Source organism: Netta rufina (genome assembly GCF_964035555.1).
Source record: "Netta rufina genome assembly, chromosome: 24".
In the NCBI taxonomy this organism is placed as follows: Eukaryota; Metazoa; Chordata; class Aves; order Anseriformes; family Anatidae; genus Netta; species Netta rufina.
The window spans coordinates 4,812,296-4,839,222 of NC_140148.1; the positions used below are offsets into that span (position 1 = coordinate 4,812,296).

At 49.6% G+C, this 26,927-nt stretch overlaps 5 protein-coding genes across 5 annotated transcripts in view; all 5 read left to right on the top strand.

The window, feature by feature from the left end:
• Positions 1-3,345: 3,345 nt before the first annotated feature.
• LOC311218610 (feather keratin Cos2-3-like) lies at positions 3,346-8,309 on the top strand (the record flags this gene model as incomplete). Its single annotated transcript, XM_084301354.1, has 2 exons — positions 3,346-3,444; positions 7,983-8,309. 2 exons carry the CDS (start codon positions 3,346-3,348, stop codon positions 8,307-8,309), a joined length of 426 nt encoding a protein of 141 aa, XP_084157480.1.
• On the top strand, positions 3,690-3,995 carry LOC311218368 (feather keratin Cos1-1/Cos1-3/Cos2-1-like; the record flags this gene model as incomplete). Its single annotated transcript, XM_084301034.1, has 1 exon — positions 3,690-3,995. One exon carries the CDS (start codon positions 3,690-3,692, stop codon positions 3,993-3,995), a length of 306 nt encoding a protein of 101 aa, XP_084157160.1.
• A 4,731-nt stretch (positions 8,310-13,040) lies between the features above and the next one.
• Positions 13,041-13,690, top strand: LOC311218371 (feather keratin Cos1-1/Cos1-3/Cos2-1-like; the record flags this gene model as incomplete). The annotated part of the gene is made up of 2 exons (XM_084301037.1): positions 13,041-13,139; positions 13,364-13,690. The coding sequence occupies 2 exons, from the start codon at positions 13,041-13,043 to the stop codon at positions 13,688-13,690; spliced, it is 426 nt and encodes a 141-aa protein (XP_084157163.1).
• A 10,007-nt stretch (positions 13,691-23,697) lies between these two features.
• The window catches only part of LOC311218393 (feather keratin 1-like), a gene marked incomplete at both ends in the record, with an annotated part of 58,474 nt that continues 55,244 nt past the window's right edge, over positions 23,698-26,927 (top strand). Inside the window, one exon of the mRNA XM_084301071.1 lies at positions 23,698-23,776. Coding sequence (XP_084157197.1) covers positions 23,698-23,776 — 79 coding nt within the window. The remainder of the gene's footprint in view (positions 23,777-26,927) is intronic.
• LOC311218401 (feather keratin Cos1-1/Cos1-3/Cos2-1-like) lies at positions 24,180-24,485 on the top strand (the record flags this gene model as incomplete). Its single annotated transcript, XM_084301079.1, has 1 exon — positions 24,180-24,485. One exon carries the CDS (start codon positions 24,180-24,182, stop codon positions 24,483-24,485), a length of 306 nt encoding a protein of 101 aa, XP_084157205.1.

The following is a 26,927-nucleotide window of genomic DNA, read 5'->3' on the forward strand; positions in this document are numbered from 1 at the left end:
AATACAACATCCTGAGGACCTCCTGACTCCTGGGACCAGTCAACGGGCTAAGCTTCTCTTCCCCCCCCCCCCCCCCATTGGCTTTTGGGTGAGATTTGAACACTTGGTTATAAATCTCTCTAGAGTCATTGATCCTTTTAACATGTTAATTTCTAGGCTGCACACCTGTAACACCTGTAACGCCTGTGTCACCTGTGTATTTCATGCATGTTAGCTTGCTTTTGCAGACAGTCACTATCGCTGGCAATCCAAAGAACCTGTGTACCTGTTGCTGTAATAAATCGCACTTGATGGCATTGTTCCTGGTCGTGATAGCTCTCATTAACTGTGACTGGAGTAAGAGTGGTTATACGTTATTGATGAATACGTGGCCATGATAGTTCAGTGCTTTGAATCCAACCAGACCCCTAACAGTTAGTGCATTATTGGTGAATCTGTGATTGTGCTGGTTCAGTACCCTGAATCCGACCCGGCCAATAACAGTTAATACACCCCTTAATGCGACACACCCACTAGATCAGGTTGTCCAGGGCAATCTGGTCTTGAACACCTCCAGGGATTGGGCATACACACATTCTCTGTGCATGCTGTTCTAGTGCCTCAACAACTTCTGTGTTGCCTCCTAACAGTTAATTTAAATCTCTCTTCTTTTAATTTAAAACCATTCCCCCTAGTCCTATCATTACCTGACCGAGTAAAAAGTTGCTCCCCATCTTTTTTATAAGCCCCCTTTAAGTATTAAAAAGCTGCAATGAGGTTTCCCCAGAGCCTTCTGTTCTGCAGACTGAACAGCTCTCTCAGACTTTCTTTGTAGGAGAAGTGCTCCAGCTCTCCAATCATTTTGTGGCTGTCCTCAGGATCTACTCTAACAGGTCCACATTCTTCTCGTGCTGGGGACCCCACACCTGGCTGTGGTACTCCAAGTGGGACCACACAAGGTCATAGCAGAGGGGGACAATCACCTCCATCGACCTGCTGGCCACTCCTCTTGATACAGCCCAGGATGCAGTTGCCCTTCTGGGTTACAAGTACCCACTGCCGGCTCATGTTGTGCTTCTTGTCCACCAGAACCCCCAAGTCCTCCTCCACAGAGCTGTTCTTAATAAGTTCTTCACTCTGTCTGTACCCATGCCAGGGATTGCCCTGATCCAGCTGCAGCACCTTTCAGTTGGACTTGAACCTCATGTGATTCACATGGACCCACGTCTCAAGCTTCTCCAGGATGGCATCCCTTCCTTCTGTTTTATCAACTGCATCACTCAGTTTGGTGTTATCTGCAAACTTGCTGCACTCAATCCCATGCTCGATGTCATTGATAAAGATCTGAAAGAGTACCAGTCCCAAGACAGAACCCTGAGGGGCACCACTTGTCACCAGCCTCCACCTAGGCATAGAGCCATTGACCACCAGTCTCTCAGTTTAGCCTTCAAGCCAGTTCCTTATCCACTGCATGTTCCACCCTTCAAATCCTTCTCTCTGCAATTTGGAGCTCAGGATGCCATGTGAGACTGTGTCAAAGGCATTAAAGAAGTCCAGGCAGAAGACATTTGTCAGTCTTTGCCTGTCAACTGATGCATTCAATCCACAGAAGTGACTCATAGAAGGCTACCAGATTGTTCAGGCATGACTTGTGCTTGTTGAAGCCATACTGGCTGTTATGGATCACCTCCTTATCCTGCACAGTCTTTGACATTGCTTCCAGAAGGGTCTGTTCCATGATGTTCCCAGGTAGATAGATGAGGCTCATCAGTTTGTATTTCTCCAGGACCCCCTTTCAACCCTTTCTAAAAATGGAAGTGACACTTTTTCCACTCACCAGGGAATTCACCTGACTGCCTTGGCCTTTCAGATTGGATGGAGAAAGGCTTGACTTTCTAGGCTTCAAAAGCTCGACTTTCAAGGCTTGACTTGACATCAGCCAGTTCCCTGAGGACCCTGGGATGCATGGCATTGGGCAACATAGATTTGTACCTGATCAGTTTTGTCCGGTGATCTCAAGCCTGCTCTTCCCTTAAAGTGGGAGGGACATTGCTCCCCCAGCCGTCACCTCAAGGTTCTGGGGTTTGAGAGATGTGGGAAGCTGAGTGGCAGAGAAGACTAAGGCAAATAAGTTGTTGAGTACCTCAGCCTTCTCCTTGTCTGTCCTTACCAGTTCTCCCTTCTCATTTATTGTTGGGATTGCACTCTCCTTTCCTTTATTTTCTGGCCAATGCATCTGTAGAATCCCATCTTGTTATTATTTGCATCCCTTGCCAGGCTCAGTTCCAGCTGTGCCTTGGCTTTCCTGATCCTAACCTTGCACATCCAGACAGCATCCCTGTACTCTTCCCAGGCCACATGTCCCTGATTCCACTGCCTGTGCATTTTCTTATTGTGCCTCAGTCTGACCAGCAAGCCCTTGCTCATCCATGCTGGTTTTCTGACCTCCCTGTTCGCTTTCTTACAAAGGGGATGGAGAGCTCTTGTGCTCTCAGAGAAGTGTCCTTAAAGAGTTGCCAGGTCTGTACACCTCTGTTACCCTAAGAACAGTGTTACAGGGGATCTCATCCAGTAGGTCATTAAACAGCTGTAAGTTTGCTCATAGGAGGTTCAGAGTCCTGAATTTGCTCTCCAGCAGGCCCATGTTCCTAGAGATCAACCTCAACCAGGGTGTGTTCACTGCAGCCCACACTGCCTCAGATCTTAATCACTTTAATGAGCTCTTCTGCATTGGAGAACACCAGGTCCAGTAACGCTTCTGTGGTTGGCACCAATATATGGAAGTGAAGAAGGAATTCTCTATGAACAGGATCTGCACTGTGTTTCAGATATGCACAGGGTTCCTGCACATGAAAGATTTACTTTTGGTCTACATTCTTATTACTATTCCTTCTAAATAAAAGAGAAAATTTCCTGTTGAGCCTTTCTTTTAGCAGCCAGAAAAGGTCCTGCACAACCTCTTCCCCCATACAGACATCCCTGAGTCAGAGCAGAAGGACGCAAAACATGTCAGAAGGTTTACCCTGAGAGCAGCATTTAGTGGGATAGGGTCACAACCTGGGAGCTGGGCCACCTCTGGACAAAAGGGTCCCAAAGAGCCCCTAAGGAGTCACCCAGGCTGACATCACTTGCCTTTACTGGACCCTTCCAGCACATGAGCTGAGTCTTCTGCCCACACTGAAATGTGTTGCACGGAAATACTTGGGCCTCCCTACCTGCCACTCAAAAGTTGCCTTAATTGAGGAAAGGGCATAAAGCAGGAAATGAAAAACAGCAGCACAGGAAGGAAACACACAGCCCATATCATTAGCTGGGATGTTTTGCATTCAAGAGGAGCTTGTCAGAAAATAATCACAGCTTCAAGGGATGCCTCTGGACATGGAGCAGCTAAGGTCCACTATAAAAGCCAGCCCAGCCCTGTGCTCCCTCATCCACTTCTCTGGCCTTCTCCTCCTTAGGACCCAGGTGAGTGTGAAGCCCCTTCTTGTCCCTCTCATTCTCCACAAGGGAGTCTCAGCTCTATGGACCTCTTAGCTGCAATCAGCTCTGTTCCATGTCAAATCTTGGGGTTGCTGGTATTGTGAGAGGGAAGTGGGGAGAAGGTTTGCTATGGAAGGAGTGACAGGTGTGCTGACAGGCTGCTCCTCATGCATCCCCATGTTCTGCTTCCTCCCTGCCTTCTCTCCCAGGTGAACCTCCTGCCCCAAGACATGTCCTGCTACAACCAGTGCCAGCCCTGCCTGCCATGCCAGCCCTGTGGCCCAACCCCGCTGGCCAGCAGCTGCAACGAGCCCTGTGTCAGGCAGTGCCAGAACTCCACCATCGTCATTGAGCCCTCTCCTGTGGTGGTGACCCTGCCCGGCCCCATCCTCAGCTCCTTCCCACAGAACACCGTTGTGGGATCCTCCACCTCCGCTGCTGTTGGCAGCATCCTCAGCTGTGACGGAGTCCCCATCAACTCCGGGTGCTGTGACCTCTCTTGTATTGCCAGCCGCTACTGTTGCCGCCCCTGCTAAAGATGCCAGACCCTTCCCTAGACCAGGACCCCAGGAACTCACAACATGCTGCTGGACAGAAGAACAAACTTTTTGCTGTTGTTTTAAGAGAAGCTGACCATCTTTGCCTTGTCCTGTAAAGACAGACTGGACGGGGCCAGCCTGGGTTCTCTGAAAACACAGCCAATGCCTACCTTTCCTGTTTTCCAGTTACTCACTCTTTTTCTCTTTTTCCCTTGTTACCCTCTGCTTTCTCTGAGGCTCCCATAAACCAGCCTGGATTGACCTGCATGCCTCTCTCCATTTGTGGGCCAGGTAGATGAATGTCCTATGGCAAGTCTGCTATTGCAAATGCTAAATAGATTTTTGTCTGCTCCTGCTGCTCTGCACTCTCAGGGCCTCTTCTTGTAGTCACCTCTTTTCCCTCCTGAGATTCAATAAACTTTTGCAGCATCCCCGAGTGTGTCCCTGTCTGTTCTTTCCGTCTGCAAAGAGATGGCCAAGGGAGAAAGCCATTGCTTTGGTGGGAATTTTGGTATCCTTCAGGTGTCTGCCTACAGACTGGTTCTGTTTCATGACTTTTTATAACACCAAGCTGAGGGGTGTAGTTGCTACAGCAGAAGGAAAGGATGCCATCCCAAGGGACCTGCACAGGCTTGAGAAATTGGCCCATGTGAACCTCATGAGGTTCAACAAGTCCAACTGCAAGGTGCTGCACCAGGTTTGGGGCAATCCCAGGCATGGGCACGGAATGGATGAAGAACTCATTGAGAGCAGCCCTGCTGAAATGGACTTGGGGGTTCTTGTGGATGACAGACTCAAAATGAACCAGCAGTTCACACTTGCAGCCCAGAATGGCAACTGCATCCTGGGCTTTATCAGAAGAGGAGTGGCCAGCAGTTCGAGAGAAGTGATTGTCTCCCTCTACTCTGTCCTTGTGAGGCCCCACATGGAGTACTGCATCCAGGTCTTGGGCCCTGAGCACAAGAAGGATGAGGACCTGTAAGAGTGAGTCCAGAGGAGGGCTACAAAAATTACCAGAGAGGTGGAGCCTTTCTCCTACAAAGAAAGGCTGAGAGAGCTGGGGTATTCATCCTGGAGAAGAGAAGGCTCGGGAAGACTTCATTGCAGCTTTTCAATACTTAAAGGGGTCTTATGCCCTTAGATGGGGAGGGACTCTTTACTCAGGGAAATAATGACAGGGCAAGGGGAAAAGGTCTCAAACTAAAAGAGGGGAGATTTAGATTAGACTTTTGGAGGAAATTCTTCACTGTAAGGTTAATGAGGAACTGAAGCAGGTTGAAGAGAAGTTGTGAATGCCCCATCCCTGAAGGTGTTCAAGGCCAGGCTGGATGGGACATTGGCCAACCTGATCTAGAGGGTGGCATACTATAGGTATGTCAGTGATAAAAGTAAGACTAGTGAAATTGTGGGCCCTCTCCTGGAGGAAACTGGATACCTGGTTATCAAAGATATGCTAAAGGCTGAGTTACTCTATGACTTTTTTGCTTCAGTCTTCACCAGCAAGAGCTCTAGCCATTTAGCCCACAAGTCCCAGAAGGCAAAGGCAGGGACCAGGAGAATGAAGAACTGCCTGCTCTAGGAGATGATCAAATTCAAGAACAGCTAAGGAACCTGAAGGTCCACAAGTATATGGGACCTGATGAGATTCATCTGCACGTCCTGAGGGAAGTGGTTGATGAAGTATCTAAGCCACTATTTGTCATAATTGAGAAGCTGTGGCAGAATGCTGAAGTTCCCACTGACTGTAAGAGGGGAAAAATAACTCCCCATTTTTAAAAGGGAAAACCGAAAGACTCGGAGAAGTACAGCCAGTCAGCCTCACCTCTGTACCCAGCAAGACTATGGAGAAGATCCTCCTGGAAACTATGCTGAAGCACATTAGGAGATGACTGGTGACAGCCTGTATGGCTTCACTAAGGGCAGACTGTGCCCAGCAAATCTGGATGGCCTTCTATGATGGGACTAAAGAACTGGTGGATACAGAAAGCGCAACAGACATCATTACCTGGATTTGTGCAAAGCATTTGACACTATTTCCCATTATATCCTTGTCTCTAAACTGGGGAGACAAAGATTTGACAGATGGACCACTCGGTGGATAAGGAATTGGCTGGATGGTCACACTCAGAGAGTGTGGTCAATGTCTCAATGTCCAAAATGAGATCAGTGATGAGTGGTATCCCTCAAGGGTCTGTACTGGGACCAGTATTAGTTAATATCTTTCTTGGTGACATAGAGCTATGCATATGACACATTGAAGGGAAGGAATGCCATCCAGAAGGACCTAGACAAGCTTGAGAAGTTGGCCCATGTGAGTCTCCTGACATCCAGCAAGGCCAATGTAAGGTCATTTGCATGGATAAGGGCAATCCCAACCACACAGGCTGGACTGAGAATGGCTTGAGAGAAGCCCTGAAGAGAAGGACTTGGTGGAGGTGTTTGATGAAAAATTCAACATGAGCAATCAAAGTGTACTTACAGCCCAGAAAGTTAACCATAATCTCAGCTGCATTGAAAGAGGTGTGACCAGCATGTGGAGGGAGGTGCTTGTCCCCTTCATTGCTTCTATGTGACCCATCTGGAGTGCTGCATTCAGCTCTGGGGCCCCCAGCATAATAAAGCCATAGACCTGTTAGAGTGGGTCCAGAGGAGTGCCATGAAGATGATCAGAGAGCTGGAGTATGTTAAGGGATAATGGTTATAAAATAAAACAGTATATATTTATATTAGGCATTAGGAAGAAATTGTTTACTATGAGGATAGTGATACAGAGGAACAGGCTGTACAGAGAACTTGTGGATGCCCTGTCCCTGGAAATATTCAAGTCCACATTGGATGGGAATCTGGGAAGCCTATTCCAATGGAAAGTAACCATACCCATGGCAGAGGATTTGAACTTGAAGATCTCTAAGGTCTCTTCCAACCAAAGACATTATATTATACTGCCATTCTGTGATTCTATGGCATTGTTTGTGAACTCGCAGATGGCACAGAGAAGGTCAGAGTCGAAAAGGGAAAGAATATAAACTCTGGAAGGCAATGTAAATGGAGATGGGATCAAAAGCCAGTAGAACAAATCGCATACTTGGGGGGGGGGGGCAACTAGGGACCAAGAGAGAGTTAAATACAGCAGGAAAGGGAAGGACGTGACACGTCCTCATGCACAGAAGTCCTTCAGAAACCAACTGAAGCTTGTGGGAGCTTCCTCCTGAGTATGACACTTCAAACAGCCCCAACAAAGTGACCCAGACAGACATCATCTCACTGCTCAAGACACATCTATCACTTGAGTTTTCTGCCATCACTAATGCATTCCTGCCCTAGAAATGCTTGGGCCTTTCATCCCAGCACTCCAAAGAATCCTTAAATGGGGCACGGGCAAGACCTAAATCTGGAAATGAAAAGGCAGCAGTGTAGGAAACCAACACAGCCCATACATATCATTAGTTGGGATAGTTTGCATTCAAGATGAGCTTGATAAAAAATTATTAGCTTTGTTAAGGGTGTCTCATGGCCTACGGCAATGAAGGACCAGTATAAAGAGCAGTCCAGCTCCCTGCTCTCCCATCCAGTTCTCTCGCCTTGTCCTCCTTGGGAACCAGGTGAGTCTGAAGCCCTCTCTCCTCCTCTTCCAAAGTGGAAGGGATCTTGCATCAATAGACATCTCACCTGGTCGTGGTTCAGTGCTATGCTGGGCCTCAGAGTTTCTTGCCATGGGAGAGGGGTGGATACAGAAAGTCTGTGTAGACAGTGACTGGGACATGGGTCTGGGGCGGCTTTTGGTTTATGTACTATGTGAGGGTGTTCCTGGGCCAGGCTGCTCTTTAAAGGGCCCTGTCAGGACAAAGCGATGAACACCATGTGCTTCCTGGCACAACCTCCACCTCCACCCTCAGCAGTTGCCTTGGCTCTTTTGTGATGGGGTAACTGAGCTGGTAAGTCACCTATCCATGTGCTCTACTTCCTCTCTGCCCTCTCTCCCAGGTGCATCTCCTGCCCCAAGACATGTCCTGCTACAACCAGTGCCTGCCATGCCGGCCCTGTGGCCCGACCCCGCTGGCCAGCAGCTGCAACGAGCCCTGCGTCAGGCAGTGCCAGAACTCCACCATCGTCATTGAGCCCTCTCCCGTGGTGGTGACCCTGCCTGGCCCCATCCTCAGCTCCTTCCCACAGAACACCGTTGTGGGATCCTCCACCTCCGCTGCCGTTGGCAGCATCCTCAGCTGTGATGGAGTCCCCATCACCTCCGGGTGCTGTGACCTCTCTGGCATTTCCAGCCGCTACTGTGGCAGAAGGTGCCTGCCCTGCTAAAGAAGCCAGTGGCCATGGCCCTGGGGTTCTTCTCCCAGGAGCTTCATATACGGTGCTACAAAAAGGAGGAATCTTCAGGCCATTGCTTTCAGAATGTCTGACCTTATCAGCTCCTCTGGCAAATGCTGGCAGGAAAGGGCCAGCCTGCGCTTTCTGAAAACATGGCTCATGCCTCTCCTTCCATCCCTTCACCTACCTCCTTCTCTCCCTTTTCTTTGTGCTCTTCTCAGAAGAGGGGTCTCAGCTCAGAGTGACCTGCTTTTGCTCTGTACACTCATTAAAGAATTCTGCATCCCAGTCTTGGCTGTAGATGTTTCATCCCTCCGTGTATGCCCTCCTGAGCTGTTCTGGGAGAATGCAGTGTGCTCAGGTGGCCAAGAAGGCCAACAGCATCCTGGCTTGCATTAGAAACAGTGTGGCCAGCAGGGCTAGGGAAGTGATTGTCCCCCTGTACTCGGCTCTGGTGAGGCTGCACCTCGAGTACTGTGTTCAGTTTTGGGCTCCTCGCTACAAGAAGGACATGGAGGTGCTTGAGCGAGTCCAGAGAAGGGCGACGAAGCTGGTGAGGCATCTGGAGAACAAGTCCTACCAGGAGCGGCTGAGGGAGCTGGGCTTGTTCAGCCTGGAGAAAAGGAGGCTCAGGGGCGACCTTATTGCTCTCTACAGATACCTTAAAGGAGGCTGTAGAGAGGTGGAGGTTCTCTCACATGCCTGGTGACAGGACAAGGGGGAATGGGCTAAAGTTGCAGCAGGGGAGTTTTAGGTTAGATGTTAGGAAGAACTTCTTTACCTAAAGGGTTGTTAGACATTGGAACAGGCTGCCCAGGGAAGTGGTGGAGTCACCATCCCTGGAGGTCTTTAAAAGACGTTTAGATGTAGAGCTTAGGGATATGGTTTAGTGGAGGACTGTTAGTGTTAGGTCAGAGGTTGGACTCAATGATCTTGAGGTCTCTTGCAACCTAGAAATTCTGTGATTCTGTGATAATGGCTTTGCCCTCGGTGGGTATAAGATGGGTGTTTATGGAGCCCCTTCCCCACTCCCAGAAGAATGTGAGGTTGCAACACACTGCAGAGGGTCTGCAGTGTGTTGGGCACTGACCCTTGGAGGGGAAGAAAACATCCATGGCTATCGCAGATTGGGAGAGACAAAGAAAGGAAGGGGAAGGGACAGGGGAGAGGACAGGAGTGGAGATTGGGGGGGGGTGGAGGGGGGTAGGAGAAGGAGAGAAGGAAGGGGATGGGATGGGATGGGATGGGATGGGATGGGATGGGATGGGATGGGATGGGATGGGATGGGATGGGATGGGATGGGATGGGATGGGAGGCATCACACCACTGGAGAAGATGGATGCCACTTTTTTGAGGGAGACAATAGCAATGTCATTGGTACAGAAGAGGGAGGAAGGCCCCAGGCACAACATAACCACAGTCAAATGAGAGTGAGTGGAGAGCATCTTCTGTCTCCTGACATGTCTGCTTCTAGAAGGCAACAAGTAACACCCTCAGGAGCTGAAGGAGGACAGGAAGTGCGCTGGAAAACTGATGGTGCTGTTGTAATCAAGGAGCACAGCTGTGCAGAAGCTCTCAGCAGAGACTAGCAGTGTGACAGGTAGCAGGCCCCAGAAGAAGCTGTTGGTGACTGTGTAGTGCCAGTGCAGGGCAATCAAAAGGGGAGTGCCATTTCTGCCAAGGAGGGGAGCCCAAAGGTGGTTGCAACACACTGCAGATGGACCTCTCTTGGGCACTGGCCATTGGAGCTGAAGAAGACTGGCCTCTGGCAAGTGAACATCCGCCCTTGTCTTACAGCGTCTCTGCCCACAGCTATCCACACCGGTCCAGCAAACAGGGAGCACAACATATACACCATATGGCCCAACCGCCTCCACAACAGCACTTGGCAGGGCCCAGGTGTTGGCATACATGCAGGACAAACTCCCTTCACAACTCAGCATGGCTATTAGGCACACTGGGCCACACACGGTAATATCCAGTTTCTGAGGACCCAAAAACCCCTTGGGCAGGGGCATCCCAAGGACAGCAAGCAATGCCCATGCATCCATGCTGCTCTGGGGTGCCCACTTGCCTGCAAGAATGGAGAAGCTTTCCTCAGACCCAGGACCTCTGAGGCCCCTCCAGTGTCAGGACCACATCTGCTCCAGGGAAGCTCTGTGCAAGAGTTGATCACCCTCTCCCCCTAGGGACGTGGCCATGACAGTGTGACACCTGCACTCACAGGAAACTCCTCACACTTATTTCTGCTTTCCCAGACCCTTTTATTTATTTATTTTTTTCCTCCTTCTCGGGCAAGAAGTTTATCCTGTGTTCCTCCTTTTGCCTTTGTTGAGGGTATCTTCAGGATGTCTGCAGTTCTCTGGTGCCCAGATGCACTTTAAGGATGCCCATGATTTCAAGGCTCAGTTCTCAGGCTGGCAGACATTTCTCCTGTCAGTGCTCAGCTGCCACCTGATGTTGGCACTTTCCCATTACAGGCAGGTTACCTCTGTAACAGCTTCCATCAACAGGGTGTCATGTCCTTGCTCAATTACAGCGCTGTTTCCTTATGGATCCACGTACGGCCCTGCTTGGTACAGTTTTGTCATGTCCAGAAGGAATCAACTATGCAGGCAAGAGGGAGTATCCAAAGGTGTTCTGGGGTAAACTCTTTGCCTTTCCTGGTGTCGGAAGAATGCAGTCAGTCACAGCTACAAGAGAAAGTAACCAGTTTAGCCCAGGTGAAGGTCTGGCCCTGCCAGGGCTGAGGTGTGAGGTAGACCGCAAGAAAGAGACCCAGGCAGAGCTCTGACAAACATTTCTGGTTTGTTGGGATGGCCCATTGCCCTGGAATGGCTGGCCTGTGTTGCAATACTCTAACTGCTTGGCAATTCCTGGGGACATAGGTTTCTTAATTGCCCTACTCTTTATTGCCTACTCTGAAAGCTCCAGGAGACTGTTAGCAGTATATAAACCTTGGGTGAAGTTCTGCGCACATGTCCTTGGCAAGTGAAGAAAACTGTGGATGGGAGCTGCTTCTGTGTTTGCAGAAGGGAGCTGAGCTTGGATGAAGCACCCACTAGGCTGAGCATCCCTCTGGCGCAACTGGAAATCACTTTGCTGGTTGCACTCTGAAACCCCTTTGCTCAGAAATCTCTCAGGTGAAGGAGTGACAGAGGAAGAGGCATAGGACTTGGGAGACACCCTGTAGCGGGGGGGGAGGGGGGGGGGAGGGGGGAAGCGCTGGACAAGAAAGGGGCACGCATGGAGTGGAAAGAAATTTCCTGAGCAGTTGAAGAAGCTGATTTGGATTCTGAAAGAAGGAGAGCCATTTCATGGTGTTGGTGATACTTTGGTTTTTCCTCACAGTAGTTGAGCTTCTGTGGAAATGGCTTCTGGTATGTAAGATGAGCCCTCAGTGATTGTGACAAAGAAGCAAAACAATATGGTTCAAGGTCCCTGGCTCTTTGAGATGTATTTGGTCATCTGTTAGCAGAAACCTGACACAGCTTTGAAGGCTTGGCAGGAAGAGTGGCAGTCTGAAGGGCCTGCAGGGTTGTTCCTTCAGGCGTCCCTGAGAGTCAGAGCCTTCAGACTTCCCAAGAGGATATCTGAACAGCCCAAACATAGTGCTGGCAGGCAGGTGCAGGCAAGGCAGGCAAAGAAAAGGGGAGGCAGTAGAGAAGGCACAGGTATCAAGGAAAGAGACTCACAAGTGTATGGCTGGCAGATATTGTTGTCCAATAAAAACACTGGATTCATTATGTGGTATGCAGTGAGCCAATCCACACACTAAGTCAAGGGATTGTTTATTTCAGAGTTGCACAAGTCTGGGTATGCAGTGGTTTCCCTCAAAAGCTGGCAAGTATAAGGCCCTTCCATGCCACTCTTTATACAATCCCTTTGCAGTATATTTACATGTTTGTACAATCCCATAGCCTCTGATAGGTTACATAATTAGCATAGTGCTAACATGTCAAAGTCATTCTGCTTATCCTCAGAGACTGGTTGTGATAAGAGAAACTGCTGGAGTGCCCCATGCCCACCTGTTCTGCTGAGTGTCGTGACAAAAATAAGCTTCTTTCACATTAGGATCCTCTTCTTTTTCTATCTTACAAAAACAGACACTAAATTACCCGTGTGTCCTTGTGTTTTTGTTTTTTGTTTGTTTGTTTGTTCTTTTTTTTTTTGGTTGTTTGGTTGGTTGGTTTTGTTTTGCTTATTGTTTTGTGTTTTTTTTTTTGTATGTTTGTTTGTTTTGTTTTCGTTGTTGTTGTTGTTTTTGTTTGTTTGTTTGTTTTTTTCCAGATCAGTAAAGGGCCATGCACAAACTTTACCCAAAAATGGGTATTCCCGTATGAGAACAGGAGGAGGCAAAACATGTCAGAAGGTTTACCCTGAGAGCAGCATTTAGTGGGATAGGGTCACAACCTGGGAGCTGGGCCACCTCTGGACAAAAGGGTCCCAAAGAGCCCCTAAGGAGTCACCCAGGCTGACATCACTTGCCTTTACTGGACCCTTCCAGCACATGAGCTGAGTCTTCTGCCCACACTGAAATGTGTTGCACGGAAATACTTGGGCCTCCCTACCTGCCACTCAAAAGTTGCCTTAATTGAGGAAAGGGCATAAAGCAGGAAATGAAAAACAGCAGCACAGGAAGGAAACACACAGCCCATATCATTAGCTGGGATGTTTTGCATTCAAGAGGAGCTTGTCAGAAAATAATCACAGCTTCAAGGGATGCCTCTGGACATGGAGCAGCTAAGGTCCACTATAAAAGCCAGCCCAGCCCTGTGCTCCCTCATCCACTTCTCTGGCCTTCTCCTCCTTAGGACCCAGGTGAGTGTGAAGCCCCTTCTTGTCCCTCTCATTCTCCACAAGGGAGTCTCAGCTCTATGGACCTCTTAGCTGCAATCAGCTCTGTTCCATGTCAAATCTTGGGGTTGCTGGTATTGTGAGAGGGAAGTGGGGAGAAGGTTTGCTATGGAAGGAGTGACAGGTGTGCTGACAGGCTGCTCCTCATGCATCCCCATGTTCTGCTTCCTCCCTGCCTTCTCTCCCAGGTGAACCTCCTGCCCCAAGACATGTCCTGCTACAACCAGTGCCAGCCCTGCCTGCCATGCCAGCCCTGTGGCCCAACCCCGCTGGCCAGCAGCTGCAACGAGCCCTGTGTCAGGCAGTGCCAGAACTCCACCGTCGTCATTGAGCCCTCTCCTGTGGTGGTGACCCTGCCCGGCCCCATCCTCAGCTCCTTCCCACAGAACACCGTTGTGGGATCCTCCACCTCCGCTGCTGTTGGCAGCATCCTCAGCTGTGACGGAGTCCCCATCAACTCTGGGTGCTGTGACCTCTCTTGTATTGCCAGCCGCTACTGTTGCCGCCCCTGCTAAAGATGCCAGACCCTTCCCTAGACCAGGACCCCAGGAACTCACAACATGCTGCTGGACAGAAGAACAAACTTTTGCTGTTGTTTTAAGAGAAGCTGACCATCTTTGCCTTGTCCTGTAAAGACAGACTGGACGGGGCCAGCCTGGGTTCTCTGAAAACACAGCCAATGCCTACCTTTCCTGTTTTCCAGTTACTCACTCTTTTTCTCTTTTTCCCTTGTTACCCTCTGCTTTCTCTGAGGCCCCATAAACCAGCCTGGATTGACCTGCATGCCTCTCTCCATTTGTGGGCCAGGAAGATGGATACCTTGTGGCAACTGTGCTGTAGGAAAAGCTGAAAAACTTTTGTATGTTCATTCTGCTCTCTGCTCTCAGGGCCTCCTCACCTGATTTCCCTTCTCAGTCACCTCATTTCCCTCCTGAGACTCAATAAATGTTTGCAGCATCCCAAAGTGTGTCCTGGTCTGGTCTTTCCATCTGCATAGAGATGGCCAAGAGAGAAAGCCATTGCTTTGGTGGGAATTAGCTGTGGGCACTGCCTTACTCCTCTGTGCATCGGAGGGCGGGGCACACTGCAACAAGTCATCTTTCAGTCACTGTCTCTTGAAGCTGAGGTAGACATCCCTATTTCCTCCACACCCAATGGCCACCAGTCCTTCAGTTGTGACATTTCTACCTAGGCATGTTCCCTTGACCTTGGAGGTGCCATCTCTTGGGGAAGAGTGTTCATCTTGCTTTGGGTCGAGCTTTGCTGGGGATGAAGGCTTGGACAAAGATGTTCTGAAAGGATGGCTGAAACTGGGAATGAGTGATTGTCTTGAGGATGGCCCTCTGTCTCTACTCCACTTTTCCCTCTCTTCCACCACCTGATCATGAACAGAATTCCTGGGCATGAATAGCAGATTCAAATTGCCTGTGCAGCCCTATCACCCTTCAGCACAGAATCTGCATGGCCCAGCTGTTGCCAAGATGCATAGTGCTGAGGGGACTCACAAGTTCGTGGTGCTACTATATACAGGAGTGCACTCAATTTCATCATCTGTGTCATTGAAGAAGATATTGAAAAGCACTGTCCACAAGACAGAGCCCTGACGGACACCACTCATCACCATTCTCCATCTGAATATAGAACCATTGACTACTACCCTCTTGGTGTGACCACCAAGCCAATTCTTTTTCTCAATCAGATGGTCTACCCTTCAAATACATATTTTTCCAATTTAGAGATTAGGATGTCATGTAGCACTGTGTCAAAGTCCTTACAGAAATATAAGGAGGTGACATCAGTCTTCCCGTGTTGACTGATGCAGTTATTTCATCATAGAAGGCCACCCAATTGGTCAGGCACAAATTTACCCTTGCTGAAGTCATGGTGGCTATCCTGGATCACCTCCTTGTCCTGCATATTCCTTAACATTGCCTGCAGAAGCATTCCATTTTACCACCAGTCAGAAGACTGAGGCAAAGTTAAGTACCTCTGCCTTCTACACATCTGTCATTACCAGTCTTCATTTGTCAGAGGCACTACTTACCTTAGTCTTTCTTTTGTGTCCAATGTACCTGCAGAACCTCTTCTTGTTATTATTTGCATCCCCTGTGAAGTTTAGTTCTGTCTTGGCTTTCCTCATCCCATCCCTGCACATCTGGACAGTGCTTGTGTACCCTTCCCAGGGGACACAGTCCTGTTTCCACTGTCTGTGCATTTCCTTCTTTTGCCTGTTTGACCAGCACATCCTTATTCAACCATACTGGTTTCCTAACTTCTTGCTTGATTTATTACACATGGGAATAAAGAGCTCTTGTGCTCCAAGGAAAATATCCTTAAAGAGTTGCCAGTTCTGATCAGATCTTCTGTCCCTAAGGACTGTGTCCCATGGGATATCATCCACTAGGTCTTTTAACAGATGGAAGTTTTTTCTTCAGAGGTTCAGGGTCCTGACTTTGCTCTTTGCCAGGCCCGTATCCCTCAACATCACAAACTCAACCTGTGCGTGGTCACTGCAACCTAGGCTTCCTCCAATCTTAATCTCTTTTATGAGCTTTTCTACACTGGTGAGCACCAGGTCCAGTGGATGAGGGAGTTTTCCGCAATAGATTCCACGTGTCTCCTGGATTGCTTACTGCCTGCCACGTGGCTTTCCCAGCAAACATTCATGTGGTTGAAATCCCCCAGGAGGATGAGAGCCTGTGAGCATGATGTTTCCTGCAGCTGGGGCAAGAAGGGCTCTTCAACAGACTCTTCTTGATAAGACAGCGTGTAGTAGACCCCAACCACAAGATGCCCTTAGTTGGTCCAGTCCTTAATTTTTACTCACATGCTCTCAACCTGCTCTTGGCTTTTTCTTAGGAGGAACTCTTCACTATCTTAACATACTCTTCACATTTCCTAACATAGAGGGCAACACCCCCATCCTTCCTTACCTGACTGTCTCTCCTGTAAAGCTTGTAGCCCTCCATTCCAATGTTCCAGCTGTGTGATTCACAGAATCACAGAATGTTAAGGATTGGAAGGGACCTTGAAAGATCATTTAGTTCAATTCCCCTGCCAGAGCAAAAACACCTAGATCACATTACAAAGGAATGTGTCCAGGTGGGTTTTGAATGTCTCCAGAGAAGGAGACTCCACAACCCCCCTGGGCAGCCTGTTCCAGTGTTCAATCAACCTCACCATGAAGAAGTTTCTTCTCGTATTTAAGTGGACCCACCTATGTTCCAGCTTGCACCCATTGCCCCTTCTCCTATCATTGGATGTCACTGAGAAGAGCCTGGCTCCATCCTCTGGACACTCACCCTTTACATATTTATAAACATTAGTAATGTCACCCCTCAGTCTCCTCTCCTCCAAGGTAGAGACACAGCTCCCTTAGCCTTTCCTCATAAGGGAGATGCTCCACTCCCTTAATCATCCTCATGGCTCTGTGCTGGACTCTCCCAAGCAGTTCCCTGTCCTGAGGGGGCCAGAACTGGATGCAATATTCCAGATGTGGTCTCACCAAGGCAGAATAGATGGGGAGGAGAACCTCTCTCAGCCTACTAACCACACCCCTTCTAATATGCCCCAGGATGCCATTGGCCTTCTTGGCCACAAGGGCACAGTGCTGGCTCATGGTCATCCCACTGTTCATCAGGACCCCTAGGTCCCTTTGCCTTATGCTGCTCTCCAGCAAGTCAGTTCCCAATTTATACTGGTGCCTGGAGTTGTTCTTGCCCAGATACAGAACTCTATACTTGCCTTTGTTATATTTCACTAGATTTCTCCACGCTCAACTCTCCAGCTTGTCTAGGTCCCACTGAATGGCAGCATAGCCTTCCAGTATGTCAGCCACTCTTCCCAGTTTAGTGTCATCAGCAAACTTGCTGACACTGCACTCTATTCCCTCATCCAAGTTGTTGATGAATATATTGAATAATACTGGTCCCAGTACTGACCCCTGAGAGACTCCACTAGATATAGGCTTCCAACTAGACTCTGTCCTATTGACCACAACTCTCTGGTTTCTTCCCTTCAGCCTGTTCACAGCTAACCTCACTACCTGATCATCCAGATCACACTTCCTTAGTTTAGCCATGAAGATGCTGTGGGAGACTGTCAAATGCTTTACAATCAAGACAGACCATGTCCACTGCTTCACCATCATCTATCCACCTGGTTATATCTTCATAAAAGTTATCAGGTTGGTCCAGCATTCCCCTTGCTGAAGCCATGTTGACTGCCCTTAATGACCCTTTTGTCCTTGATATGCCTAGAGATAACATGAAAGATAAGTTGTTTCACCACATTTTCAGGGGTGGAGGTGAGGCTGGCCAGTCTATAGTTACCTGGGTCCTCCTTCTAGACCTTTTTGAAGACTGGAGTGACATTTGCTTTCCTCCAGTCCTCAGGCACCTCTCCCATTACCCACAACTTACCAAAGATGATGGAGAGTGGCCTAGCAATGATTTCCACCAGCTTTCTCAGCACCCGCAGGTGCATCCCATCAGGACCCATGGATTTATGGATGTCCAGCTTGCTTAAACAGTCCTTAACCCAGTCCTCATCACCAAGGCAAACTCCTCCTTCATTCCGACTCCGGAATGGGCCTCCAGGGTACCCAGAAGAACAAAATATTTGAAGAAGCCCTTTCTGTTGTCCTTGACTCCTCTTGCAAGGTTTAATTCTAAGGAAGCCTTAGCCTTCCTAGTTGCCTCCCTACATCCTCTGACAACAGCATTATATGCCTCCCAAGTGGCCAGCCCCTCCTTCCATGATCTGTAAACTCTCCTCTTCAACTTGAGTTTGCCCAGCAGCTCCCTGTTTAACCATGCAGGTCTCCTGGCTCTCTTTCTTGACTTCCAACCTGTTGGGATGCTCTGATCTTGAGCTTGGAAATAGCAGTCCTTGAATTCTAACCAACTATCTTGGGCCCCTTTAAATTCAAGCACCCTGTCCCATGGGATTCCCTCTAGCAATTGCTTGGAAAGGCCAAAGTTGGCTCTACTGAAGTCCAGGGTTGCAATTCTGTTGGGTATTCTGTTCCTGATATATGATATCTTGAACTCCACCATCTCATGGTTGCTGCTACCAAGCCTGCCCTCAACCTTCACCGCTTCAACCAGCCCCTTTTTGTTAGTGAGGACAAGATCCAGCAGCCCTCCTCTCCTAGTTGGCACATCCACCATTTGCATCAGGAAGTTATCATCAATGCACTGGAGGAACTGTGGATGGCTGGCTGAGTAGGCCTTACGGCAAATGTCAGGGTAGGTGAAATCCCCCATGATAACCAGGGCCTGTAATTGAGAGGCTGCTCTCAGCTGCCTGTAGAAGGCTTTGTCAACTTCTTCATACTAATCTGGTGGCCTGTAATAGACACCGATAACAGTATCTGCCATGCCAGCCTGTCCCTTATTTCTCACCCACAGACTCTCAACTCACTCCTCATCCACCCTTGGACAGTACTCAATCTATTGTAGTTGCTCTCTCACATAAAGAGCTGCTCCAACACCTCGCCTTTCTGGTCTGTCTTTCCTGAGAAGGACATAACCATCCATGACCACGTTCCAGTCATGTGAGCTGTCCCACCATGTCTCTGTAATTCCCACCGGATCATAATCTCCTGACCAAACACGGATTTCTAACTCCTCCTGCTTATTCTCCATGCTGTGTTCATTGGTGTACAGGCATTTGAGGGTGCGAGCTGAGCATGCCAATTTAACCCAAGGAAGGTGAGAGGTTGCCCGGTGCTTCCTCAATGCTATAATGCTGCCCCACTGGTGCAAGCCCAGATACAGCCCCATCCCCTTCAAATCTAGTTTAAAGCTCTCCAAATAAGCTCTGCTAATTCCTGTCTCAGAACTCTCTTGTCTCTGAGATAAATCTTTCTTGTGTATTACTGTCAGGCCTGGTGTTTTATAAAACCAGCCATTGTAAAAGAACCCAAAGCCCTGCCTGTAGCACCAGTCACATAGCCAAGCATTTATGGACTGGATCCTTCTATTATGTTATACGTCATTACCCAAGAATGGAAGGAGAGAGGAGAAAACAGCTTGTGCTCCAGACTCCTTCAACAACCATCCCAAAGCCTCTAAGTCTTTCTTCATTCCCCTCATATTATGGGATGCAGCTTTCTCCCTACTTATCTGGAATATCAGAAGCAGGTATTAGTCTGTTGACTACACCAGGCTGGGGAGTGTCCTGGTGATATCTGGGCTCCAGGTAGACTGTAGACTTCCCTATGATGAGGGTCAATGCTGCATATTGGGCCCTCTGCTCCTCTCAGAAAGGAATCTCCTACTACAGTTACCCTTCTTTTTTTCTTTTTGGAGTCAGTCTTGAGTCATGGTGTCAACTGCCTTTTTCTATGTGATCTCATAGGCAGGCCTTCCACCACATCCTTGCCTACCTCTCCTTCAAGATCCAGGCGATCAAACCTATTATGGAGGGGTACCTGGGGAAGATAGGGAGGGAGGGAAGGGGAGTGCCCACAAAGCCAAACTGGAACTCGCTTCCAACCCTCCTCTTCTTTTTGGTCCCTTCCCTTTGACCAATAGTGACAGGGCAGAGGCTCCACCACACTCTGGGTGGCATCCCCCTGGCGTCCTCTCTGGCACACCAGGGAGTTACTCCACCAATCAATCTCCTGCTTACACTCCCTGACATTTCTTAGTCCCTCCACCTCCTCCTTGAGCTCAGCCACCATGGTGAGAAGACTTTCTTCCTGAGAACAGGCGGTTTCCCCACTGCCCTCTCTTGGCAGCAGCAGGCTGAGGCACTCCCTGCAACCAGAGGCCTGAACCGCCACATCTCTAGGCAGGCCCTCCATCTGGGTTGCCACAGCCTTTTTGGAGTGAGCTCTCTGCCTAGTGGACACCATGGTAGGTTTGTAATCTTGCACACTGCTGATAGTTGGTGCAGAGCTCCTGCTCCTTGTCACAGCAGCTGCTCACCAGTGCGCATGTGCTGATGGCCACTCCCTCTTCATGGTGGGCAGCGAGGTGTCCCTGTCCTCCTGGAGGCTTTTTCTAGGCAGAGGGCGTGGGAGCAGTCACCGTTGTCCTGGCAATGTCCACTCCCTGTCAATCTCAAGAGAGAGAGATGGTGGTGCTGCCTGGTTGTGCCGCTGTCCCGGGTCACCGCTGGTGAAGCAAGGGCCCAAAATCTCCCTGTAAATCGTAATTAGTTGCTGCAGCTGGGCCAGCTCCGAAGTGTCTGACCTTGATGACTGAGGGCTAGTTCCTGTTTACAGCCAATTAAATCTCCCAACTTTGCACTGATTGCCCTGGTTCATCCCACCACGTCTCTGTGATAACAATTAGATCATAGTTTTCTAATGGCACTGTGGCTTCCAGCTCCTCCTGCTTGTCTCTGTTATAAATGGCTCAGGATTCAAATTAGGATTAAATAAAAAAATAGAATTTATTGAAAGAATATAAAGGAATAGAGGTAAGCAAACAGCGCTGGGTGCACCGGGAGTCTCCGCTCCACCAGAACACACACCAGTTACATCAAGCAGCTGATTTTTATGCTCCTAGACTAATACATATTCATTACTACTTCTAAAAACAATATATCATTAAAATTAGCTTCCGGGGTGCAGTCCCTCCTACTGGAGCATGCGCAGTCTCCTCTGGGGTCTCTTCTGGGGGTCTCTAGGGGTCTTCCATGCTGAAGGCTCGCAGTCTTCCTCTCCCCCTTTGTACTTACTGGGCACCATCCCAAGTTTACGGAACATCTTCTTCAAGTCTTGTCTTCCAGCCGTCCTTCAGCTTCTTTCTCCTTCCTCTTTATCTCTCGGCCCCCCCTAACCAGATACCAAAGATCCACATAGTATCCCATAACAGTCACTAGTTGTTATCAGTTGTTCTGAAACTCCCAGACACACGAGTAATTAAAACATTCTTCCCCAGCCATTCACAGACACATCTATAGCAGTGTTAGAAATAGAAGTCCGGAATAACAAAAGCAAACAGGTTCATAAATTTAAGAATTTAAATTAAGAATTTATTAAGTGGGACACACTGCATCTGTGGTTCAAGAATTAAATTGCCAGTGCAGGGCCCAGAGGCAGACAGGATTCAAACAGAATTGTTCTTTATGGACACGAATTGTTAAAACATTCCTCACATTTCCCATGCTACGTGTATTAGTATACAAGCATTTCAGGGACCTGATCTCCTTACTTCTCATGACTCATGTGTATGTTTAGGAAAATTCAGATGTATTTCATTCAACTTAGCCCCCTGTGGGGAAGACTAGGAGACCTTGTGGGGCCTCACTAGTATGCAGTTCATCAAAAATTGTCACGTAGTCCCCTAGCTTATCACTGGTGGGCCTGCTTTTATCCCTTTCCCCATTCAAATCTAGCTTAAACCCCTATCAATCAGCCCTGCTTACTCCAGGACAAAAATCCTTCCCCTCCTCAGAGAAAGGTGTTCCCCACCAGGAGTTAGTAGGCCTGGTATCATGACACCAAGATGATGCTATAGGCCCTGGGACCAGCTGGACATATGCCTAGGGTCAGGTGAATTATGTGCACACTAGCACATCCCAAGAATGCATACACATTACACACACAGATCCATGGACACACGCAAACATGCATGTGCATGCATGCACACACAGTTCCATAGATGTCCTGACAAATGCACATGCTAATACTGTGTGCACAGGAACATGAGGCCATGCATGTGTGCCCAGTCTGCATGTGCAGACATCAGGTACATGCGTGCACTCAGTACCACTGATGGGTTCACAAGGGCTCTGCCACACACATGTGCACATATTCCTGATGGGGTAGAGGCAGAGGCCAAGGGCAGCTGACAGAGGAGATGCTGGGGACCTTTCTGGAAGGGCACGACTGTGTGCTCTGAGCAGGACAAGGCTCTGGAGGAGAGGACAGCACAGTGTGGGGATGCACGGGGGCTGCCCAGAGAGAGGAGTCCAAGGAGGTCAACCCATTTCTCCAGAGGGCAGCTTTAATGGGAAGAGATTGGAAACTCCACAGTGGAGCCCACCTGTCTGGAAGCCCACCCCATAGGACTGTTGGAGCAAGTTGGGAGAGAGGGAAAGAGGAAGACGTGGCACCTCCACATGCACATGCAGGAAAGCCCTCAGGTGACCAGGCAAGGATTGCAGGGCTGGGAACAGCTGGGCCCCTTCCTGTTACCACAGTTCATAACAACGCCACCACAGTGCCCCAGGCCATCATCACTTGTCTGTACTGGACCCACCTGGTGCTTGAGCCAAGTCCCTTGCCACCACTGACTCAGCCCTAGCCCAGAAATCCTGGGGCCTCTCCATCCCAGAACTCTGAAGAAGCCTCTAAGAGGGAATGGGTGTGGCATAAGCCAGGAAATGAAAAGACAGTGTAAAGGGGAAACAGCCCCACAGCCCATGTCATTAACTGTGAAGTTTTCCATTCATCACAAGCACTCTACAAAATTATCACTTCTGTGGAGGCTACGTCTGGGCCTGGAGCAGTAAAGGGTCACCAGAAAAGCCAGATGAGATCCTCGACTCCCTCATCTTATTCTTGGGAACCAAGTGTATATGAAGCCCTTTCCCCATATCCTTTTCCAGTAATACCGATACATGTCGTGCTAGGTATTGGCGATGGTGGTCATGAGACATCACAGTCAGGAAAGGTGTGACTCAGAGACCATGTGGGACCTGGCTGAGTAAGATTTTCATCTAAGAGAGAGGCAGACTCCTTGTTGGTCCTGACCACTCTTTTCAGATCATGTCTGGATGAAGACATTTTACTCCTCACATATCCCTGCACTCTGCTTCCTCCCTGCCCTCTCTCCCAGTTGCACCTCCTGCCCCAACACATGTCCTGCTACGACCAGTGCCTGCTCTGCCAAGCCCGGCAGCCCAATGCCACTGTCAGAAGCTGCAATGAGCCGTGCAGCAGGCAGTGTGAGTGTCATTCCAGAGTCATCATCCAATCCGTTTCTGTGATAGTGGCTCTGACAGGCTCCATCCTCAGCTCACAGACTGCACAGAGAAGGTCAGAGTCGAAAAGGGAAAGAATATAAATTCTGGAAGGCAATGTAAATGGAGATGGGATCAAAAGCCAGTAGAACAAATCGCATACTTGGGGGGGGGGGGCAACTAGGGACCAAGAGAGAGTTAAATACGGCAGGAAAGGGAAGGACGTGACACGTCCTCATGCACAGAAGTCCTTCAGAAACCAATTGAAGCTTGTGGGAGCTTCCTCCTGAGTATGACACTTCAAACAGCCCCAACAAAGTGACCCAGACAGACATCATCTCACTGCTCAAGACACATCTATCACTTGAGTTTTCTGCCATCACTAATGCATTCCTGCCCTAGAAATGCTTGGGCCTTTCATCCCAACACTCCAAAGAATCCTTAAATGGGGCATGGGCAAGACCTAAATCTGGAAATGAAAAGGCAGCAGTGTAGGAAACCAACACAGCCCATACATATCATTAGTTGGGATAGTTTGCATTCAAGATGAGCTTGATAAAAAATTATTAGCTTTGTTAAGGGTGTCTCATGGCCTACGGCAATGAAGGACCAGTATAAAGAGCAGTCCAGCTCCCTGCTCTCCCATCCAGTTCTCTCGCCTTGTCCTCCTTGGGAACCAGGTGAGTCTGAAGCCCTCTCTCCTCCTCTTCCAAAGTGGAAGGGATCTTGCATCAATAGACATCTCACCTGGTCGTGGTTCAGTGCTATGCTGGGCCTCAGAGTTTCTTGCCATGGGAGAGGGGTGGATACAGAAAGTCTGTGTAGACAGTGACTGGGACATGGGTCTGGGGCGGCTTTTGGTTTATGTACTATGTGAGGGTGTTCCTGGGCCAGGCTGCTCTTTAAAGGGCCCTGTCAGGACAAAGCGATGAACACCATGTGCTTCCTGGCACAGCCTCCACCTCCACCCTCAGCAGTTGCCTTGGCTCTTTTGTGATGGGGTAACTGAGCTGGTAAGTCACCTATCCATGTGCTCTACTTCCTCTCTGCCCTCTCTCCCAGGTGCATCTCCCGCCCCAAGACATGTCCTGCTACAACCAGTGCCTGCCATGCCGGCCCTGTGGCCCGACCCCGCTGGCCAGCAGCTGCAACGAGCCCTGCGTCAGGCAGTGCCAGAACTCCACCATCGTCATTGAGCCCTCTCCCGTGGTGGTGACCCTGCCTGGCCCCATCCTCAGCTCCTTCCCGCAGAACACCGTTGTGGGATCCTCTACCTCCGCTGCCGTTGGCAGCATCCTCAGCTGTGATGGAGTCCCCATCACCTCCGGGTGCTGTGACCTCTCTGGCATTTCCAGCCGCTACTGTGGCAGAAGGTGCCTGCCCTGCTAAAGAAGCCAGTGGCCATGGCCCTGGGGTTCTTCTCCCAGGAGCTTCATATACGGTGCTACAAAAAGGAGGAATCTTCAGGCCATTGCTTTCAGAATGTCTGACCTTATCAGCTCCTCTGGCAAATGCTGGCAGGAAAGGGCCAGCCTGCGCTTTCTGAAAACATGGCTCATGCCTCTCCTTCCATCCCTTCACCTACCTCCTTCTCTCCCTTTTCTTTGTGCTCTTCTCAGAAGAGGGGTCTCAGCTCAGAGTGACCTGCTTTTGCTCTGTACACTCATTAAAGAATTCTGCATCCCAGTCTTGGCTGTAGATGTTTCATCCCTCCGTGTATGCCCTCCTGAGCTGTTCTGGGAGAATGCAGTGTGCTCAGGTGGCCAAGAAGGCCAACAGCATCCTGGCTTGCATTAGAAACAGTGTGGCCAGCAGGGCTAGGGAAGTGATTGTCCCCCTGTACTCGGCTCTGGTGAGGCTGCACCTCGAGTACTGTGTTCAGTTTTGGGCTCCTCGCTACAAGAAGGACATGGAGGTGCTTGAGCGAGTCCAGAGAAGGGCGACGAAGCTGGTGAGGCATCTGGAGAACAAGTCCTACCAGGAGCGGCTGAGGGAGCTGGGCTTGTTCAGCCTGGAGAAAAGGAGGCTCAGGGGCGACCTTATTGCTCTCTACAGATACCTTAAAGGAGGCTGTAGAGAGGTGGAGGTTCTCTCACATGCCTGGTGACAGGACAAGGGGGAATGGGCTAAAGTTGCAGCAGGGGAGTTTTAGGTTAGATGTTAGGAAGAACTTCTTTACCTAAAGGGTTGTTAGACATTGGAACAGGCTGCCCAGGGAAGTGGTGGAGTCACCATCCCTGGAGGTCTTTAAAAGACGTTTAGATGTAGAGCTTAGGGATATGGTTTAGTGGAGGACTGTTAGTGTTAGGTCAGAGGTTGGACTCAATGATCTTGAGGTCTCTTGCAACCTAGAAATTCTGTGATTCTGTGATAATGGCTTTGCCCTCGGTGGGTATAAGATGGGTGTTTATGGAGCCCCTTCCCCACTCCCAGAAGAATGTGAGGTTGCAACACACTGCAGAGGGTCTGCAGTGTGTTGGGCACTGACCCTTGGAGGGGAAGAAAACATCCATGGCTATCGCAGATTGGGAGAGACAAAGAAAGGAAGGGGAAGGGACAGGGGAGAGGACGGGAGTGGAGATTGGGGGGGGGTGGAGGGGGGTAGGAGAAGGAGAGAAGGAAGGGGATGGGATGGGATGGGATGGGATGGGATGGGATGGGATGGGATGGGATGGGATGGGATGGGATGGGATGGGAGGCATCACACCACTGGAGAAGATGGATGCCACTTTTTTGAGGGAGACAATAGCAATGTCATTGGTACAGAAGAGGGAGGAAGGCCCCAGGCACAACATAACCACAGTCAAATGAGAGTGAGTGGAGAGCATCTTCTGTCTCCTGACATGTCTGCTTCTAGAAGGCAACAAGTAACACCCTCAGGAGCTGAAGGAGGACAGGAAGTGCGCTGGAAAACTGATGGTGCTGTTGTAATCAAGGAGCACAGCTGTGCAGAAGCTCTCAGCAGAGACTAGCAGTGTGACAGGTAGCAGGCCCCAGAAGAAGCTGTTGGTGACTGTGTAGTGCCAGTGCAGGGCAATCAAAAGGGGAGTGCCATTTCTGCCAAGGAGGGGAGCCCAAAGGTGGTTGCAACACACTGCAGATGGACCTCTCTTGGGCACTGGCCATTGGAGCTGAAGAAGACTGGCCTCTGGCAAGTGAACATCCGCCCTTGTCTTACAGCGTCTCTGCCCACAGCTATCCACACCGGTCCAGCAAACAGGGAGCACAACATATACACCATATGGCCCAACCGCCTCCACAACAGCACTTGGCAGGGCCCAGGTGTTGGCATACATGCAGGACAAACTCCCTTCACAACTCAGCATGGCTATTAGGCACACTGGGCCACACACGGTAATATCCAGTTTCTGAGGACCCAAAAACCCCTTGGGCAGGGGCATCCCAAGGACAGCAAGCAATGCCCATGCATCCATGCTGCTCTGGGGTGCCCACTTGCCTGCAAGAATGGAGAAGCTTTCCTCAGACCCAGGACCTCTGAGGCCCCTCCAGTGTCAGGACCACATCTGCTCCAGGGAAGCTCTGTGCAAGAGTTGATCACCCTCTCCCCCTAGGGACGTGGCCATGACAGTGTGACACCTGCACTCACAGGAAACTCCTCACACTTATTTCTGCTTTCCCAGACCCTTTTATTTATTTATTTTTTTCCTCCTTCTCGGGCAAGAAGTTTATCCTGTGTTCCTCCTTTTGCCTTTGTTGAGGGTATCTTCAGGATGTCTGCAGTTCTCTGGTGCCCAGATGCACTTTAAGGATGCCCATGATTTCAAGGCTCAGTTCTCAGGCTGGCAGACATTTCTCCTGTCAGTGCTCAGC